General features: G+C 35.1%; 1 protein-coding gene across 9 annotated transcripts in view; it reads right to left on the bottom strand.

Annotated features, from left to right (window-relative positions):
- CSNK1A1 (casein kinase 1 alpha 1) overlaps positions 1-19630 on the bottom strand; it is a 48929-nt gene that overhangs the window by 9722 nt on the left and 19577 nt on the right. For 6 of the 9 annotated variants that reach the window (XR_002825387.1, XR_002825388.1, XM_004384908.2 and 3 more), the window contains exons 3-9: positions 15529-15655; positions 12265-12363; positions 9793-9876; positions 5814-5953; positions 4520-4598; positions 3492-3566; positions 793-899 (exon numbers count right to left, since the gene is read on the bottom strand). Coding sequence is in view for 6 of the 9 variants with exons in the window: in XM_004384908.2 (XP_004384965.1) it covers positions 793-899; positions 3492-3566; positions 4520-4598; positions 5814-5953; positions 9793-9876; positions 12265-12363; positions 15529-15655 (711 nt within the window). In the remaining 3 variants the exon portion in view is untranslated. The remainder of the gene's footprint in view (positions 1-792; positions 900-3491; positions 3567-4519; positions 4599-5813; positions 5954-9792; positions 9877-12264; positions 12364-15528; positions 15656-19630) is intronic. The other 3 variants (XR_002825389.1, XM_004384909.2, XM_004384911.2) reach the window with 1 other exon arrangement.

The following is a 19630-nucleotide window of genomic DNA, read 5'->3' as shown; positions in this document are numbered from 1 at the left end:
TAATTCCATTTACATTTCACGAGTTAAGGAAAATGATACCACCACTCTGGTCTGCTACACTAGGTAAGAATAAATCCTCTCCCTTTTCAACAGCTGCCTTTACACATTGAAAGGGGCAGGGGAGTGGGAATGAAAAGGCAGCATGAAGAACTAAAATACTGAGTTAAGCTGTCAGTTATCTAGGGCGATCTTCATAATGGCAGGTAATTCCTAAAAACAAATCAGTGTCTGTATGGGACTGGAAGTTTGTGAGGAAGATGTCTGTGCTGGTGTCTGGGGGAGACTTTTCTCAAGGTAAAGGATTACCCCCAGTTCTTATTCTCTTCCAGTTATAGTTTGAGCCATAAGTACTCTATTTTTTCCCCCGTGTTTAACACCAATTCTAGGCTGGATGAGCCTAGGGAACCCTGATTTGAGTCTGTCTCCACAATTGACTCCATGTCTGTATGATATTTTAATTCTTTTTTCATCTCATACAGAATAGGTTTGGTTCTGTACCAAAGCCGGAGAGTTCTAGAGCACTGGTATTCACTAATATCTCCCGTGAACTGCAATTATTGTAGAAAAATTAGGTTCTACTTTGAGTTCAATTCAACTGCTTCTCCACCCTAAACTAATCTCAAGCAAACTGAAAAACGTCAAAATTAGCTCAAAAGAACTCATTTCTTAAAATTGTATTCATATTGGTCAGACGTGCTTTACTTTGCTACTTCTCAAAGTAGATATGTTGGACAGATTTAACCAATTTCCCTCCCTGAAGTGTATAGTCTCAAAAATATCTTAAAAACTGACCTGAAAAGAATGCGGAATAGCTGCCTCAGATACATGTAATCCGGGGCTTCCTCAAAGCGCAGCCCACGACAATAGTTTAAGTACATAGCAAATTCTGCAGGAAACCCCTAGAGATTAAAGAGTTAAAACACACAATTAAAACAAACAAACAACAAAAAAACAACTTATTTTAAGATGAGAAAATAAATGTATTTAAGTACAAGCAAAAAAATGTATTTAGATAGAATGTTTTACTATTTTATAGGCAGATGTGAGAATAAAAATAACTATAATATGACTTAGTTTCCTCAAATCTTTGAGTAAAATGTCATCTTTCTGTCCACTCCATTATAATATGGACAACATCTTGTCCTTTTATATTGGTGGAGGAAATATGTATCCCTTTCTACTTCTCCTCCCTTCAAATAAATGTGAAAGTGGAGAGTGGTATGGAGGATAAGTTAAAGAAGGCAGTCTCTTCCCATAACTATCTGACCTACTGGCTAACGAAAGAAGTCCTTACAATTTTTAGAAATTTCTTACATCCAGAATAGTCAAGACAGGATAGAATAAATATACTTACAACATTTATTTTTACTGATTAATAAACAATAACAACTGAAGGTCAAATAAGGTAATTTTTTTTTTTTGCCACCTTACGAAATAACAAAACCTTAACAAAAGAAAACTGCCCATGTAGGCACCATGGTCTCGGGGAACATCTAGCTCAACTGGCATAACACAGTTTATAAAGACAATGTTCTGCATTCTACCTGGTGAGTAGCATCTGGGGTCTTAAAAGCCTGTAAGCAGGCATCTAAGATACTGCACTGGTCTCACCCCTTCAGGAGCAAGGGAGAACAAAGAGAAGATACAAGGAAAAGATTAGTCCAAAGGACTAATGAACCACAGCTACCACGGCCTCCACCAGACTGAGTCCAGTACAGCTAGATGGTGCCAGGCTACCACCACTGGCTGCTCTGACTGGGATCACAATAGAGGGTTCTGGACAGAGCTGGAAAAGGATGTAGAACAGAATTCTAACTCACAAAAAAGGACCAGATTTACTGGCCTGACAGACTGGAAAAACCCCGAGAGTACGGCCCCCGGGACACCCTTTTAGCTCAGTGGTGAAGTCACTTCCGAAGTTCACCGTTCAGCTGGGGATTGGACAGCCTCATAAAACAAAACAGGACTAATGAGGCACAGCAGTCCAGGGACAAGGACTAGTAGGTGGAAGGGAAAAGAAAGCTGGTGATAGGGAACCCAAGGTTGAGAAGGGTCAGTGCTGACTTGTCGGGGGGGTTGTTAGCCATTGTCATAGTGCAATATGTGTACTAACTGTTTAATGAGGAAATATTTGTTCTGTAAACCTTCATCTAAGGTACAAAAAAAAGAATTATCTATGTGAGATCAAACTGACAACAGCAACTCAAAAGGCTTGATGGGAAGTCTAGGGGGCAGTGAGTTGAAGATAATGGTGATGGAATAATTTGGAAAAGGATAGCGAGAATAGCAGCACCACTGAAGAATGTAATCGATATCAATGAATTGTACACGTAGAAACCTTTGAAATGGTGTAACTTTGGCTATGTATATTTTCACGGAAAAAAAAAAAAGGTCCTCCAAGGTCGAGAAGAGAGAGTGTTAACATGTCGTGGGGTTGTTAACCAATGTCATAAAACAATATGTGTACTGACTGTTTAATGAGAAAGTGTTTGTTCTGTAAACCTTCATCTAAAGTACAATAAAAAATAAAAAAAAGACAACTGCCCATATTATAGGAGTTACATATATGAAGAAGCATCACTGAACCATGAGACTTATGAAAATGATTTCACTACTTTATAGAAATACCCCATACTTCTGTGTTCACTCCATCATGAATTGTATATTTGCGGCTAATCCAGAAAGATATAGTTCCCAATTTTTAGATCAAAATTAAGAGGAAGCCACAAGCGGAGAATATACTAAATCCTCTCTTCTTCTTTCTGCAAAAATACTGACTTTTCCAGTAAGCCGGATGAATTTTTCTTTTGCATGTACTATACAGAAATTATGGATGTTTCGCTTACCAAAGTACACAGATTTTTAACAATTTATTTGGGTGGACTATAACACGTGACTCATACTTAAACCTCAAAAGTCTCAAAGGTGATCATACATACTCACACCCCACCCAATCCTCTCCATTCTTGTAGATATGTAGAAAAGGGCAAAGCAAATTTGTGGATGGGGAGACCCATATAAACTCACTTGCCTTCCTATGAAGTTTGAGGTTTTAACTATACTATATTCTGTAGTTGGACAACAGCTATTTTGGATTGATCTGATCTACTGTCTGTTTCCCTACCCTTTAATATACCAATTACTGGTTGATTGCTTTTCTGACTCCAGTTTAGGGATAAGGAGAGTCTTTCTTATTTAATCTCTCTCATAGATCGGCGAGGTTCTATTAGGAAAATTTACCCGCTCTATTAATATCCTCAATTAACAGAAGAGAGAGCCCAGATAAATAAGAAGCATAAGACGAGACAGGTATTTAAAACGACCCATTTACTCAAGCCATTCTTAAGGTAAAGATATTCTGAATCATTAAAAAGTAAATTTAAAATGGTCAATAGCTACCTAATAGGCTGTCTAAGTTCTAGCTAACAAATAAAATGTTTCTTTCTGCTCTTGATCTTTTTTTTTTAAAAATACTCATCAAGCATTCTTACTTTACATAAAACTTCAACAGGAGTGGACATCTTCTTTTCACTAATCTTTTCATATTTTTGTTTCTTTGTTGCAGCCTGTGGAAAATAAGAATTAAATCACAAAGACATACTCAATACTACTGAGAAGAACTTTAGAAGTTTAACACACTAAACATATATTTGAGATTCAAAAAAAATCTTAAGCCAGAATAAAAAAAAAAATCGAAGTATAATACACCTAAAATTTTTTCCTCTTAACTCTGTTAACCTTTGAGGTTAGTCTCTACTTCAAGAACATTTTTACCTATTAGGTAAGGGTGAGTCTATCAAAAACAACAAAATGTGTGACTTAAGTAAAAATAGATGGGGTCAGAATTAGGAACAGTTTTGTTAACCTATGGTTCAACACTAGGGCAAAAGCAAAAGCAGATCAATACAAAAAATTGTGCCTATTATTTAATGCCATTAATAACCAGAGTTAATTGCTAAGTAAAATATATTTTTCCAATGTAAAAATATTTATATTGGATGAAGCTACAAACAACTGAGCAATTGTCCTAGTTTACAGATGCTCAACAAATACAGATACCTTTTTCCTTTAAAGTACCGATAAGGTATCAAAATAGCCAGTAAATTATAAGACATAGGGATTTATCATTAAAACACAAACACTCACAAAAATAATGGTGAAACTCCTAGTTAATCAAAACAAATAAAATGTTAGAATAATTGCCAAACAATATAATTAGTATTCATGGATAAACAGGTTTTGTTGTACATAAAAGTATACACTTTTAGCATAATGGCAATACACTGAACTGGAAAAGTCTCCACTTTCTTAAGCCATATCAACTTACACCCAGATAAAGCTAGTAGTTATCAATGTGTACCAGCTTACTGTCTCAAAAGAAATTGTTCTGCAGCTGTGACTAAGGAATTAAATTTAATTCAAACTCAGAAAATCTCTGATTTGGAAGGGATCTTAAAGGTCATCTTGCCAAATATATATTTTTATTTCCTAAAAACAAACTTGTAAGTTTATGGTTTACCTTTAGTCCTTGCCACGGCAGGCTGGTTCTATTGAAATACATCAAAACGTATCCTAATGACTCCATGTCATCTCGGCGACTAGAAAAGAGAATTTAATTTTATGAACTGAAACTATTATGAGGAAACATGTGAAAGAAAGCCAGGTACACAATAAGAAATTTTCCCAAATGAAAAGGGAGCACTATTCTGCTTCAAAGTGCCTTCAGCACCTTATGTAAGAAGGTACTTAAGTTCAGGCTGTTGTTGGCTTTTGTAATAAAAAAAGGTCATAATGGGCTACTTCTAAACAAACTTTTCTCATAAAAGTCAAAATCGTAAAAATGAACACAGTTCTACAGTTTAATTTTTAAAGCAAAGCAAAAAGGTTTTAGTTAACAACTATGTAAATGAGGTGAATGAAAATTGAAGCACCAAGTAGCAGGACACAGATTCCAAGTTTTGCAGAAGCTCATAAAAATAACTTTAGGTATGCTGGAATGAATACACATTTTGAAGTTAATAAAACATCTACATGAATTTATACATATGTATGTGTACAGGCATATATTATATATACACACAGATAGATACATATATTTAAAGCCTGGTAATATGTCAGCCTACCGAAAAAGTCTAATTATAGTTTAATTGAAGGTATTCAGGTATTTATAGGTATTTCCTAAAGCTTGAAATTCTCATGAAGTTCCCTAACCTGGGGAACTTCATTTCTATACGTGTTTTAAGAAGCAAAAAATGACTGAAAAAAAGATGAAGGGAGAATGAAAAGCTAGGGAGAAAGCAGCTGAGATGGTGATTTATTATAATTTTTACTTTAAAATTGCGTGTATTTATATAGATTGGTGAGACTGGAAGAATGAAACAGGACATGGTCCACCAACTCTCTTTTGGTTCATAGGACTCAAGGAACATTTTCCTTGTAAAAATAACTAATATATTCTTCCTCAAAATTCAACTTGGCATCACTCAAAAATATAAAACGCCCAAGATCAGCATTAAGAAATTACTGTCTTCAGCTGTAAAAATGAAACGTCAAGACAAAATTGCATTTATGCTTCTAACTTTCCATCAAGCAGTGTCTTCTTCCCAAGAGACAACCCTGAACAAAGAAAACAAAAGACCTCATTTAATTGGCTTCCCTGCACTGCCTAAAGCAGCAGGTAAAAGGATTAATAAGCATCCTTCAAATCCTCAGCCAAAAGACATCCTTAGACATTCTAAAAAACTAATTCAAATAGACGAAATACCCATTAATGGCTTCTGCTATGCATAAGGACATTCAGTTTTCAAACTCACCTCTGCTCAATACCAAGATGTGCATTGATGCTAGCGTATCGGGCAGTGCCAGTGAGATTTTTATCTTCTCTGTATGGTATGTGTTGCCTTGTCCTGTTGTCTCTGTACTTTTTGGCCAAACCAAAATCAATAAGGAATAACTTTAAAAGAGAAATAAAGACACATTAGGTTTCCAACCTTGGTCAGTTAAACCGCTTCTTATTCATTAATGGCATCAATTTATTTATAAAAGTAAAGCAGAAACGTATACAAGTGTGATAGCAGAGCTGACAAGTGTGGTGTTTGCATAATGAAACCTGACATCCTGTTACTATTGGTATTGAGCATGGGGCTTCAAAAACTAGACATAAGTTATCTCAAACTCTTCCCTCCTACAAAGGCCACTCTTCAGTGTGCCAACAGAATGCTCATTATCTAAAATAAGACAACCCTGTCAGTTTGATATTGCCAATGAAACCAAGACATTTATTAACAAAAAATAAGCACCTCTTAAAGAAGCATGCATTACATTCTACTACTTCACACTGACATTATGCATGTGATCAGGTTAAACTTCTGGAAAATGACAGAATGATCTAAAAAAAAGCACTCAGCATTTAAATCAAGGTGGCTTAAAATTAGCAGTTTACGTGAGTTAACTAAAAATCAAACAAGTGTTTTAGAACAAAGTAATGCTTAGTGCTGTCTCATTTATATGATACCCAGGGAATAAGATAGTCATAAACAATGCAGTTAATTTTTCTCGGTAATTCAAGTTTACTCTCCGAGATTAAAAACTCTGGAAGAGGGAAAAAAAAACAATTCTTGGTGGGAAAAAAAAATCTTTCCCAAGTATATTCATATTTACCTACCTTCTAAAGCAAAATAACTAACCTTGAAAATTTTAGCCTTTATTATAAAATCAGTTTTTACACACTATGCTATATAACCTACAAAGATTATCAAAGTGGGCAGGATACGTGCCCATCTACTACATAGCGTTAACGTTTGTTCTTTTCTAGTTATGCCTGAATTTTGTGGTTCTTTCCATCAGACTGATACCTGGTCCTTTCTGCCAGTTTACAATCTGTGATGTGCTGGGGAACCTGATCATCTCATCTATTAAGGTTTGTGTAGAAAAACAAATAAACAGTGCAAATTATTAATTTAGGTTAAAAAGTGCTGACCAAGTGCATCTCTTAAGAGGATGAGAAACACTATTCCAGCCAGGCACTATAACCCAGTCTCGGTTACACTTTGGATGGTAAAAACACGGAGGTTTGACATTCTTTTCCCATGTCAACAATGAGATACTTATTTTCACTTGGTCTACTATAAAAGAATGAAGATTAAACTCTTAGTAAAATGTAAGTAGATAATGAAAGCTCTCTAAGCAATAAGATTAAACTTATTTCCTAAGCAATCACTCAAGTTATAAAAGGAATATGGGCAAGTTAGCGTTAAAGCACTAAAAGAAAGAAAGCTCACACTGCAAGTTTCTCTTGATATGCAAACTGCTCAGCACACAAACATTAGAATGAGTTAAATATACTTTTGTTAAGCAAAACAAAAATCATGTCTTAAGTTCTGCAGATTCATACTGAAAAGAAAACATGGGAAAAAGAAACACAAAAGAACAACCAGATTCATGGTATTTTTAAAAATACCCCTAAGAAATATGTGGATTCTGAATGAACAATGATTAGTACATAGAATTTCCTCTAAGAAATATTTTCTGAGATTGCTTCCTTTAGTACTTTAATATGGCAGAGAAAAAAGGAGAACACTGACATGATTATGTCAGATAATTTCATTCATGTCTAAATCTACATTCAAAAGCTCCATTTTGAGATTCAATAACCAGACACTTATCCACAACCAAAACATTTGCTTTATAAAAACTCAGTGTTCTTTCCTTCCACAGCTCTAAAAGAGGAAACCTAATTTATTAAGTAAACTAAAAAAATATAAACACCTTGTTCCTAAACATCTCAATCTTTAATATCAAAACTAAAAACAAAGTAAACCAATCTTAAATTTTCTCCTCTTCTTGTAAAAACTGAAAATAAGTTAGGAAAAGAAGTATCACGGCTAAACAAAGGTATCCTACTTTTAAGAATAAACAACTGAAAAGAAAACTACTCCGGAAAAAAGAAAAATCTCTTGGTAGCTCACGACCTTCTGGTACTTATCAAGTTTCTTCAGTAGCTCTCTGTATGCTTTGAAATTAAAAACTAATATAAACATATAAAGGAAGTGTTTTCAGGAAACCATGTGATACCAAGGATACAACCAAACAGCCACAAATACGCAAAGGGAGAACCAAATGAGTAAAAATCAATATCCAATAACTCGTAAGATAATGTGTTTTTATAGGCTGGTATAGCCAAAGAGAAGGACAAATTTCTCTGGTGGTCAAGCTGCTGTGCAGTTTTACTAATTACATGTTCTAAGTAAAATGTGTGCCTGTTTTAAAGAATGTAGCCTATTCTTCAAAGGCATGTAGAAATGAGCTATGTTTGATAAACTGGGGCCATTCCATTCAGCAGAGGTGGATTTTCTTCAGAAATATTTTTTATTTTTTTAGTACTTGTAGCAATTTTTCTCCTACTCAGGGTCACATTCCCCTGCCCTTCCAATACATTCACAAGGTCACTTTTCCTCACAAAACAGCTAACCTGTATGTAGAGAATATAAACAATTTAATACAACTTTATGTAATTAAATGATTATGCTACAAAATATACCAAGTAAAATGTGAAGAGTGAATTGATAAGTAAAAATGAGATACAAGAGTTTTTTAAAAAGAAATTATATTGCCTTGTAATGCACCTAATACATTCCCACTCCTTGCTCCCTCTCCCCAACAAAAATTAGTCACCATAGTTAAGTATTTCTTTGCCTATGAAAAAACATAACTGAATTTCTGAAACCTTTATAACAGGAGGAGGTGCCCCCTGGAATAACACTGGGCAGTATGGAAAAGGATTACATGATGATCCAGATGATACATGCGGATAAGTAAGGTTACTACAATGTACGTTCTCACAGCAAATATAACTCTTTTCTTTTGCAACTACTCTTGCGAATACCTCCTTCTCAGTATATACTAAATTGAATGATAAAGATTCATTAGTTGAGAGAACTTCAAAATTTATATAACTGATTTTGTGATTAAAACTCATGGCAAAAAAGTTATCTAACTTCTACAAAAGTAAATACTGAAAATCTGAAGTGTTCTACTTATATTTTTGAATACATATTTATAGGAGTGTTTTCAGTGTATCTAGCCTGCCAAAAACTAAATCATCAGGTTACACATTCATTTATCTTAAGCATCACTAATGCTCATCTACCATTTAGTTTGATGAGTACTTGAATTATATTAATGTTTTATTGTTAAGAATGAAATGTCTTCTAGTTTAAAAGCATACAGTGCTTTTTAAGTAGCCATTTGGTTGAAGTTGAGAGAATTCACAGACTAAGATGAATCAATTCTAGAAACACTAGATCTGAAATCTGATCTGCACTTACCTGAGGTTCATTGGGGAAAGGGAAGAGAGGTGAGGCAGAATAAATTCATTATACAGCACTGATGCAACTGAATTTAGATGTATTTCATGCATTAGATTCTGCAACACCAAATATATTTTAAAAAACTGAATAGTCTATCTTCAAGTTTACCATTAATTAGGTAAAGAATTTCAATACCAGACCAACATTATCATTTCCTTATGTGGATGTTAGAGATCTAAACATAATCCTATTTTCATTTAGGTTTTCTCTAAACTTTACAAGTTTTAAGCAAAAGCCACAAAGAAACATCTTAGTAATGTTATATGTTTGCCAAGTATGTCTGAATAATGCCAACGTAAGAGGTGCTTGAGCAAGATCTACATTCTCCAGAATTAAAACAAAACAAAAATAATCAAAATAAAACAATAAAAAAGAAAAGCACATGAATTTGGGATTGAGGTTGGAATAGGAGACAGTTTCAGACCTGGTTTAATCCTGAGAAAGATGGGTCCTGAGAAGTACTAACAGTCATGCTTCTTTTCCTCTTCCCCACTGGAGATTCTAAACACTAAACAGACAATAGAGGGTGGCAGTGCATCAAACAGTATTGCTTACATTGCAACAATGGCCGGCGCAGACAGGCAACACCGAGGCATTAGAGAAAGAACAGGGTAGCCAAATGCCATCCTTCTTCCATCAAGCACTGTAGCTTCTGTTTTCCAAATAAGAATCACACGCTCAAGAACATTTGAATCCTGGAATACTCAGGTTTTTAATGCCACTATATTGTGTCACTGCCTGAAATAGGGATAGCAATGGTGACATTTGGCTCTTTAATTTTTTAATCATAAATGGGGAATTTAGATCTGTAAACTTTGCCGCCTTTCCCCCGAAAAAGATCGTACAGGGGAAAAAAAATCTTCAGTAAGGAAGAGGTAGAAGGCATTTAGTCACCTTAAAATTTATTTTTACAGGCATGCAGGGATGATTACTAGAAGAGAAGAGCAAATTCACTAAGATTGGAGTGGCCACTCCTAAATATCAAATTTAGAACAATTTTCCAAAAAAAGAACTTGACTTTAAAAACTGAACTCAAAAGCCCCCAAAGCTAGTTTTTTCCCTATGAATAGAGAACTGCTGGAACAAGATAACTACAGAATCCAGTCTCATACAACTGGCATTTTAAAACTACAATACAGAAAACCAACTACTGACAAACAAAACACTAATCTAAAATATTCAAGAGCAACATTTCGTATATGACCCTTAGTTAAATAAAACACTGCCCTTCTACCCCAGGGTTTCTCTGAAACTGTATAGCAGCAAGCAGTTCCACTATATTCTTTTTAATAGCTGTAAAGAGAACAGAGGATCCTAAACTTTTCAACACCAGGCAATTTAGATTTGCTAACACAACTATGTGATTAACAAGCTATTCTTTAAAAAAAAAAAAAAAAAAGCAAAGCCATATTATTTAGGCCATCATTTAATTTTAAGGCAAAAACCATGTACTGCAACGTTAACCCAAAATGGCCATGCAGAACATGGATTACTTGAGTATAATGGTCTTTAGGGGTAAGAAAATGGGAAAGAGAGGCTGGGAAATGGCCAAAAGACGATAGAGTCAGAACTGACAAAACTGCCCCAAAACTTAAGATCAGTAATTTCTTTTCAACTGAATCACCAGGTTTTACAATAACAATTAAGAACCTGGATGCTTCTAAGGAAAAGCTACATAGTTTTTTTTAAAAAAAAAAAAAAAGGAAAGAAAAGAAAAAGATGCAATTTGGGAATGATAATTTATATGTAGATTTAAATAAACACTTTTCATTATTTAAAACTCAGCTTTCAACCAAAAAATTTAATTTCCTAAAGCTTGGCTAGACCAACATAAATGTCTCACACATTACTAAATAACATCAGTTCTAACAGTGACGGCTCCAAGTTGGCATTCATACAGGCAAACAAAGGTAAACATTTATAGCTAGACCTAAGAACACCAAACATTCCCTGATGGGTTAATAAAACAAATGGGAATTTTCGTTCCAAAAACAAAATGAAACAAAAAAAACACAAAAAAGTTCCAGAGTTGTCCTGAAGTTGAGAATTTCTATCAGATCATCAGATCGTAACATGCTTAGTGCATTGCCAATGCTGCCTGTCTGCCCGAGCTCAACATTGAATCGATAAATTTAAGCAGTTCACTCAATAAAACTAATCAATGAAGAAAGAATTTTCAACACAATTAGTTTCTAACTACAATCATGAGTCACTAGCTAAAACTCAATCACCCCTTAAATTCAACCATTCTCAGAGACCCCAATGAACACTAGTTTTGTTGTTTGAATGTTCATTTCACTTCTCCGCATTTTCCTTTCAAAAGAAGGGGGAGAGAGACGGAGAAACCACCCAACTTGGCACCCAAGTAAGAAACCGTCAACTACTTTTGAAGCAGGCCCAAAAGTTACCCTTATGAATACACAAATCCAAGGAATTCTCATTATCAACCACGCCCAGTCAGCAAATGTTAACGCCATAGTGACAGATGGGCCAGTGGTTCCCGTACTGGCACAAGCTAATGTATTATAGAAAACCCACACTTCAGAGTCAAAGATTAAAATCTGATTTTTAGCATTCAGGAGAAAACGTGTACAGGGATTTTCACTATCTGAGTGAATGAAAAATATATACAACTATTCAATAGTTAAATAACACAGATTACATTTCATTATAAAGCCTTTAGAATTTTGCATTTCCATATAAAGGTAACTAACTTTGGTTGGGTAAGTTGGAATTTATTTCAAGTTACTAAGTTAATAGTTAGCTGATTATCCTTCTAGCACAATCTTTTAAATTATCAACAGCAAATTCAATTTACTATGGCTTTTTAAAGATTGAAAGTTTACCAAAGCATACTATACTCTTTGTTCTTTCATGCAAAGAGCATTTGACTAACCTTATTACAGTGACGCCCAATACCCATTAGGAAGTTATCTGGTTTAATGTCTCTGTGTATAAAATTCTTTGTATGCACATATTCGATTCTACTGATCATCTGGAAAAGAAAAGGGGGGGGGGAATCATTGAGTTACATTTTTTAAGCAATAAAGAAAGCAACATATCATTTCTCAATGCAAACTTATTTCAATTAACTTCATAACAAAGATTATAGGTATATTTAATAATTTTAGAGTACATAAAAACAGCACTAGAAAAATTCAATGGAGAGAGCAAGCAAGCTCTCCGTTTGTATCTAAAATGATGGAAATGTAAGCATAAACTTGCAGTGTCCTTTGGCTTGTCCTTCCAGTATTAATGGTTATAAACAGGAGCGTGACTAATCTGACAGAATTTGTATCTGCGATGTTCAAATTACAAAAGTAATAAATTCAGAATTGTTTCAGTTTTTATGCTCTTATGAACGAACAAACACGCGCGCGCGCGCACACACACGAACATTCACATGGAGGGGGACTGTCTGACAGCCTGGAAGATACAGCTGTAAGCTGTTATTACTGTTTTAAACTAAAATTCTATTCACTTCATTCTTGTTTGCTTATTTTTTAACTAAACATAACCCAAACTTTCCTGCAAGTTGGTAGCATATTATGTAAACTTAGTAACTTTTATATAAATGGGGACATATACATACTGGAGTTTCCTTTCTTGCATCTTTTTTGGAATCTTCCATGTTTTTCTCCATGCTTATATAATGGTTATTTAAAATTTGAATAAACATGTTATTCTAGCAAACTTTCCTTAATCAATTTCTTGGGAATTCTGCCAAGTCAAATGGTATAGCACTAGTCTTCTTTTTAATACCCACAAATATTCTATGGTACAGATATGTTTTTCCCAATCATTCTCCAATTCACATTAGTCTCATTGTTTCTGTTTTTCCACTATAAACAATAATACTATTAATATACTTAGATATATATCCTTTCTAGCGGTGCTTTTACTTCTATAGGCTATAAATCGCATATAATTATGGGGAATTGCTGGGTTGAAGGGTATGTATATTCTTTTCAGTCTGACAGATGTTGTCAGACTCCCTTTGAAAGTAGGCTCTAAGAATTCCTATTTCCATTAGTATTGCTTTTCCACTAGCAAAGTTATTTCAGTTCTTTCTAAATTTTCCTAGTTTGACAGGTTAAAAAGTGTTAGCTCACTTGTACTTCCTTAACAGTTTAGGCAGCTGATTATTTTTACTGTCCATTTTCCTATTCTATGAACTGTCAGTCTATACTCTTTGCCTATTATTTCACTGGCCTGTTCTTTTCTTGTCAATGTTCAAGAGCCCTTTACATACAAGTGAAAACCTTCTATTATTTGTTATGCAAGAGCATCTGGTGGATTCGAACTGCCAGCCGTTTGGTTAGCTCACTGTAGCTCCCTGTAGCTCTTAACTACTGCATCTCCAGAGCTCTGTGAATACGTTTAAAAAATGTTTTTAACTTCCCTTTGGACTGTTTATAGCTTCTATTGTAAAACAGAAGTTTTTAATTTTCAAATTATCAAATACCTCTCTATTCTATAAGATTTTAAAAGTTTTGTTTTTCAATGTTTTCCGTATCCAAAGATTGCCAACATTATCTTTCTACCCGTATCTTCTTGCTCTTCCCTGTAGTTTATGTGTCAGGATTCTATTTGTTATTTGTCCCTATTTTCCCCAGAGCTTCTATTACCATGGATACGGATTCTAAATCTTATTCCTGCACCATAACAAGTGTCTTTTGAAGCTAAACCTGTCATCTCTGACTTAAAGTCACTCATTTATTTATTGCATATACTCGAAGTAGATGTACACAACGTACAAATACCACACACACTTAGGTACAGCAGTAAACTTCTACTTTAAAAGAAGCAAAACAAACCATTTGGCTCGCTTAACATACATATATTTGTCCTAGCTAAGTAATACCCATCATTAGACTATGACTATTACATCACTGGGAAAAGGTCAGGCAAAAGATAATTAATGGCACAAATTACAGACTACCACTTCAAGTGTTGCCTATCATCTACAGAGTAAGACTTAAATGGATGCCTTCTTGCAACTCCCCTATGGCACCAGTGTACCCAACAAAGACTTCTAACACAGAACCTTTAATGCCTTAGTTTTCCATCTTTCTCTAAGCTCCTAGAGAAAAGGACTGGCTCTTACTTATCTTTGCAAACCAACCCCCCCGCCATGTTAACTACAGTGGCAGGCCCTCAGAATGCCTGTGTGTTACTGAGCCTACGGAACATAATCTATAATTTAATTACTATTCACCCACATATGTTAGTTAAAATATAACCTTCTAATGCTTGAGTTCATAATGTACCACAAACAAAACACTGTAATTTGCTAATATCTGCTTAAGCCACTCAGTAGTTTTTATGTTAAACTTAGAGAATATCAGGTACTGAATATAGAAAATGAGCACTTTTAACCTTTTGAATTTACAGACTGTCTACAAATTCCATCTCAATGATCAGTTCTGTTTATCACCTCATTTTACTTTCTAATATCCAATCTAAATTTAAGAAATGTCATTCTCCTCCACAGCATTTTTCTAAGCACATTCAGTATAATGTGAAGCATTTCCAACAATTTGCTGCCCTTAAAAGTTAACAAGTCTTGACCAAAATTTAAAACTATAAAACTCCTTGACATTTACCTATTATCTTTACTATATTGTCTTTTCCCTCAAAGCTCCTTCCCAGCTCCACCCCCCATATTAAAATTTTTAAACTAAGTTTCATGCTCACTTTCACAAGATCAAAAAATTTAAAAATTGGTCTTAAAATACCCACATATAATACATACAGAATATTTGACTTGCTTAATTTAGCCAAAATTTCTATATATATGTACATATTTATCTACACACATACACCCAAAATCTTATGAGGAAGGAAAGCCCTTATATTCAACAAGAAAATGAGTAATACCTCATCTGAAAAATAAGCTTAAAAACCACTAGACTACAGATTAACAATAAATAAATCAATATAATCCCAGTTTTTGTCCTGTACACATAGGAAAACATCTAGAAGTCATATTAGAGTAGTATACCTGAATGAGTACCCCCTACTACTCAACTTTTTATTGCTTAAGGTTAAATAGTGGCACACAGGATAGTAAAACTCTGGCTTATGAGCACTTAAATTATTGTCCAACAGATTGAACAGTAATAGCCCCAGCTTCTATTTTCATCAAAATCTCACATACCTGGTCAGCTAACATAAGTACAGTTTTCATTGTGAACCTTCTTGAACAGAAATTGAAGAGGTCTTCGAGGCTGGGTCCGAGAAGATCCATGACTAGCACATTATAGTCTTTTTCTTGACCATACCACCTAATAAAACAAAAAGGGAAAAGGAAAGGGAAGGGTATTATGAAAAGCTGATGATCATTTAATATCACCAAATTTAAAAAATTCTTAAAACCCTAAAAATACAAGTTTTTCATCACTGGTTAGGTTTTATTTAAGATAAAATTTTCCTCTATTCAGATGATGAACTCACTGTTTAACTACATTGCCCAATACAAAATAAGGACAACAAGATTTTTTTTTCCTTCTGTCAAACTACCCCATTCTCCTATAAAGACAGGATGTGCATGGCAGGCTTAATACTTATCGTACCAGGGCAGATGAATTCTATACCCATCTGCTACTGATTCTACATGTAACCCTGGGCAAATTCCTTTACTTCACCTGGCCTTACTTCCCAATCTAAGGAACAACGGGACTATATCAGTGATTCCAAAACATCTCAAGAAAGCAAAGATCTCTTTTGTTATAAGTCCCAATCCATCCCCTCCCCAACGACAATGTGTTTACTCAATAATTAACTGAATGTTCTGCTATGTATATTCTCAACAACAAAAATAAGTAAAATTGTTTTTAAAAAACAATATGCTTTTTTAAAACTAGCGAGCGGCCATCTAAGATGCAGCAATGGTCCCAACCCTCCTAGAGCAAAGGAGAATGAAGAACACCAAAGATACAAGGAAAATATTAGCCCAAGAGACAGAAAGGGCCACATAAACCAAGACTTCATCAGCCTGAGACCAGAAGAACTAGATGGTGCCTGGCTACCATCAATGACCGCCCTGACAGGGAAAACTGTTAGTCCCTGATGGAGCAGGAGAAATGTGGGGTACAGAACTCAAATTCTAGTAAAAAAGACCAGACTTAATGGTTTGATTGAGACTGGAGGGACCCTGGAAGACATGGCTCCCGGACTCTGTTAGCCCAAAACTAAAACCATTCCTGAGGTCAACTCTTCAGACAAAGATTAGACTGGACTATGGGACATAAAATGATAGTCTTGAAGAGTGTGCTTCTTAGCTCAAGTAGATACATGAGACTAAATGGGCAGCTCCTGTCGGGAGGCAAAATTACAAGGCAGAGAGAGTCAGGAGTTGGTTGAACAGACATGGGAAATCAGGGTGGAAAGGAGGAGCGTGCTGTCAGACTATAGGGTGAGCAACAAGGGTCACATAACAATGTATGTATAAATTTTTGTATTAGAGACTAATCTGAATTGTAAACTTTCACTTAAAGCACAACAATAATAATAATAATAATAATGTGCTTTTTAAAAAAGGATTCACATTTTTGCTTAGATTCAAATCACAGAAAATAACCAGAATTACCATATGGAGGTGATGACATTTGATTTTTGTTGGAATAATGTTTTAATTATCCTGTGCTGTATTTTGGGGAGTAAATATGAAATCTGCCTCTAATCACTCAAGGAATATCCACTGCTAATTTCACAGACCCCAAGGACTGGTAATCACTGAAATAAATGATTTCAAATTTCTATATGTATACGAGTTTCTATATGTGCGCCACCATTTTTATTTCAAATGTGCCTAGATTATAGATTCTACTTGGAAAGGAATTGGCAAATATTTTAAATGTAAAAATAATCAAGTTATTTTAAAACTTAGACTGAAGTAATTTCTTTTTAACTCCTATAAGAACCAATAACGAGAGTTACCATATTAGACCATGTTTTAAAAACATTCAAAAGGGGAAAAAAGGCTTAACAAAATAAAAACCATGTTAAAAACGTAAGTATCAGTCTAGTGAGAAACTCTGTTTAATGCTTTTAGAACTATTTCTATTTTTTTCCTACAAGGTTCATCCACGTTGTCCATGAAGTCAATTCCGACTCACTGCAACACCATGTGTTACAGAGTAAAACTGCTTCATAGGGTTTTCTTGACAATAATCTTTATGAAAGCAGATCGTCAGGTCTTTTCTTCTGTGGTGCCACTGGGTAGGTTCAAACTGCCAAACTCTAGATTCGCAGTCAAGAACAAACTGTTTGTGCCACCTGGGGTCCTATCTTATTTTTTTTAATTTAATATACTGTTTTGCTGGTGCCATATATGCCAATGACAAAAATCAAGAGTAAAACTAGAGTATGTGGATTCAATATTGTGATAATTATATTTTTCTAGAAAATGCAAAGTAAAGGTGTGTTCTCCTTGTGACTCTTCTTTAAGTGTTCTAACTAGTGGTCCTGGACACCCATTAACTTACACCATTATCCCTTGACAGCATCTATGAAAACTGCAGGAATTTCAGGCATGGCACCAAGAAGAGAAACAAAACAAATTAAGCTTCAAATCAGTTAACTTTAATTTCAAACCCATTCAGACAGGTTCCATATTCAGATACAATGAATATGTTCATTAGAATCTTATGATAAAAGGACTAAACTTAAAAAGTATAAGGTCCTTCCTACCACTTTTGCTTCAACTGCCCTTGAGAACTACTTTACAAACATGAAATGTGAATAACTGCCATCAAACACACAAAAAGGAATCTACCACTTTCATATTCTCGGCAGAAAAAGGTAACCAATGCAACCCTGACATGAGAACAATGTCTGCTAAATAGGAGAGCTGGTCTGTCATTGCACCTAAAACAAAGCTGCTGCTGGGTTTGAAGGCTCAGGACCATAGTCTCGCTGGACAACTAGCAAGGTTGTGTCATCTGCATATTGCAGGTTGTTACTGAGTCGTCCTACAATCCTGATGCCGTTTTTTTCTTTGTACAGTCCAGCTCCTTGGATTATTTGCTCAGCATACAGATTGAATAAGTATGGTGAAAGAATACAACCCTGACGCACACCTTTCCTGGTTTTAAACCATGCAGTATCCCCTTGCCCTGTTCGAATGACTGCCTTTTAGTCTACGTAGAGGCTCCACATAAGCACAACTGGTATAACTTAGTTCATAAAGATAATGTTCTACGTCCTAGTTTCGTATGTAGGGTCTGGGGTCTTAAGAGCTCAGGTGCGGCCATCTAAGATACAACTATTGGTCTCTTCTCGTCTAGGGCAAAGGAAAGTAAAGGAAACCAAAGGCTCAAGGAAGAAATTAGCCCACGGGACTAATGACCCATGCAAATCACAGCCTCTTCCAGCCCAAGACAAAAAGAACTAGAGGTGCCTGGCAACCACCACTGACTGTTCTGACCAGGGACACAATAGAAGATCTCGGTTAGAATGGGAGAAAAACACATTAAAAAAACTCAAATTCATAAAAAAGTCCATGCTTACTGAACTGATAGAGACTAGAGGAACCCCGAAGGCCACTGGCCTAAGATACTCTTTTAACCTAGAACTGAAGCCACTCCCGGAGGTCATCTTTCAGCCAAATAATAGACTGGCCTATGAAATAAACAATAATATCCGTGAGGAATGTGTCCCTTTTAATAATCAACTATATGAGACCAAATGGTCAACATTTACCCAAAAGCAAAGATGAGAACGCAAGGAGGGGCAGGGAAACTGGATGGATGGAAACACATTGTGGGGACTGTAAGCAATGTCACGAAATAATATGTGTATGAACTGCTGAATGGGAATCTAATTTGCTGTGTAAACTTTCACCTAAAACACAAGAAAATATTCCAGAAAAGAATTTGCCTCTTTCATCCTTTATTTCCCACATGAAACTTCAACACTCTTCACATTCAAACATTTGCTTGCAAGAAGCTCAGAGGTATTTTGTTTATGTTTGTTTTTTGGGGGGGAGGAGTGGGGGGACGTAACAATATTAAAAGGTAAATGACGAACAAAGTGAATGAGTAAGCTGTGTTCTCTTTTCGCTTTTCCTCTCCCTTTTACTTACTTGCAGAAGCAAATCTGTGCTAGGGAGCTATCAGAAACATCAAAATTAATCCTTTCATATTGTTGATGTGTTGTGAGACTGTTAACCATTGTCACAGGACAACATTTGTAGTAACTGTTAAATGAGAAACTATTTTGTTCTGTAAGCCTTCATCTTAAGTGAGAATAACAGCACA

The sequence above is a fragment of the Trichechus manatus genome, unplaced genomic scaffold (assembly GCF_000243295.1).
Source record: "Trichechus manatus latirostris isolate Lorelei unplaced genomic scaffold, TriManLat1.0 scaffold00130, whole genome shotgun sequence".
In the NCBI taxonomy this organism is placed as follows: domain Eukaryota; kingdom Metazoa; phylum Chordata; class Mammalia; order Sirenia; family Trichechidae; genus Trichechus; species Trichechus manatus.
The sequence above is the reverse complement of the archived record's forward strand: the minus strand, read 5'-3'. Positions and strand labels throughout refer to the sequence as shown.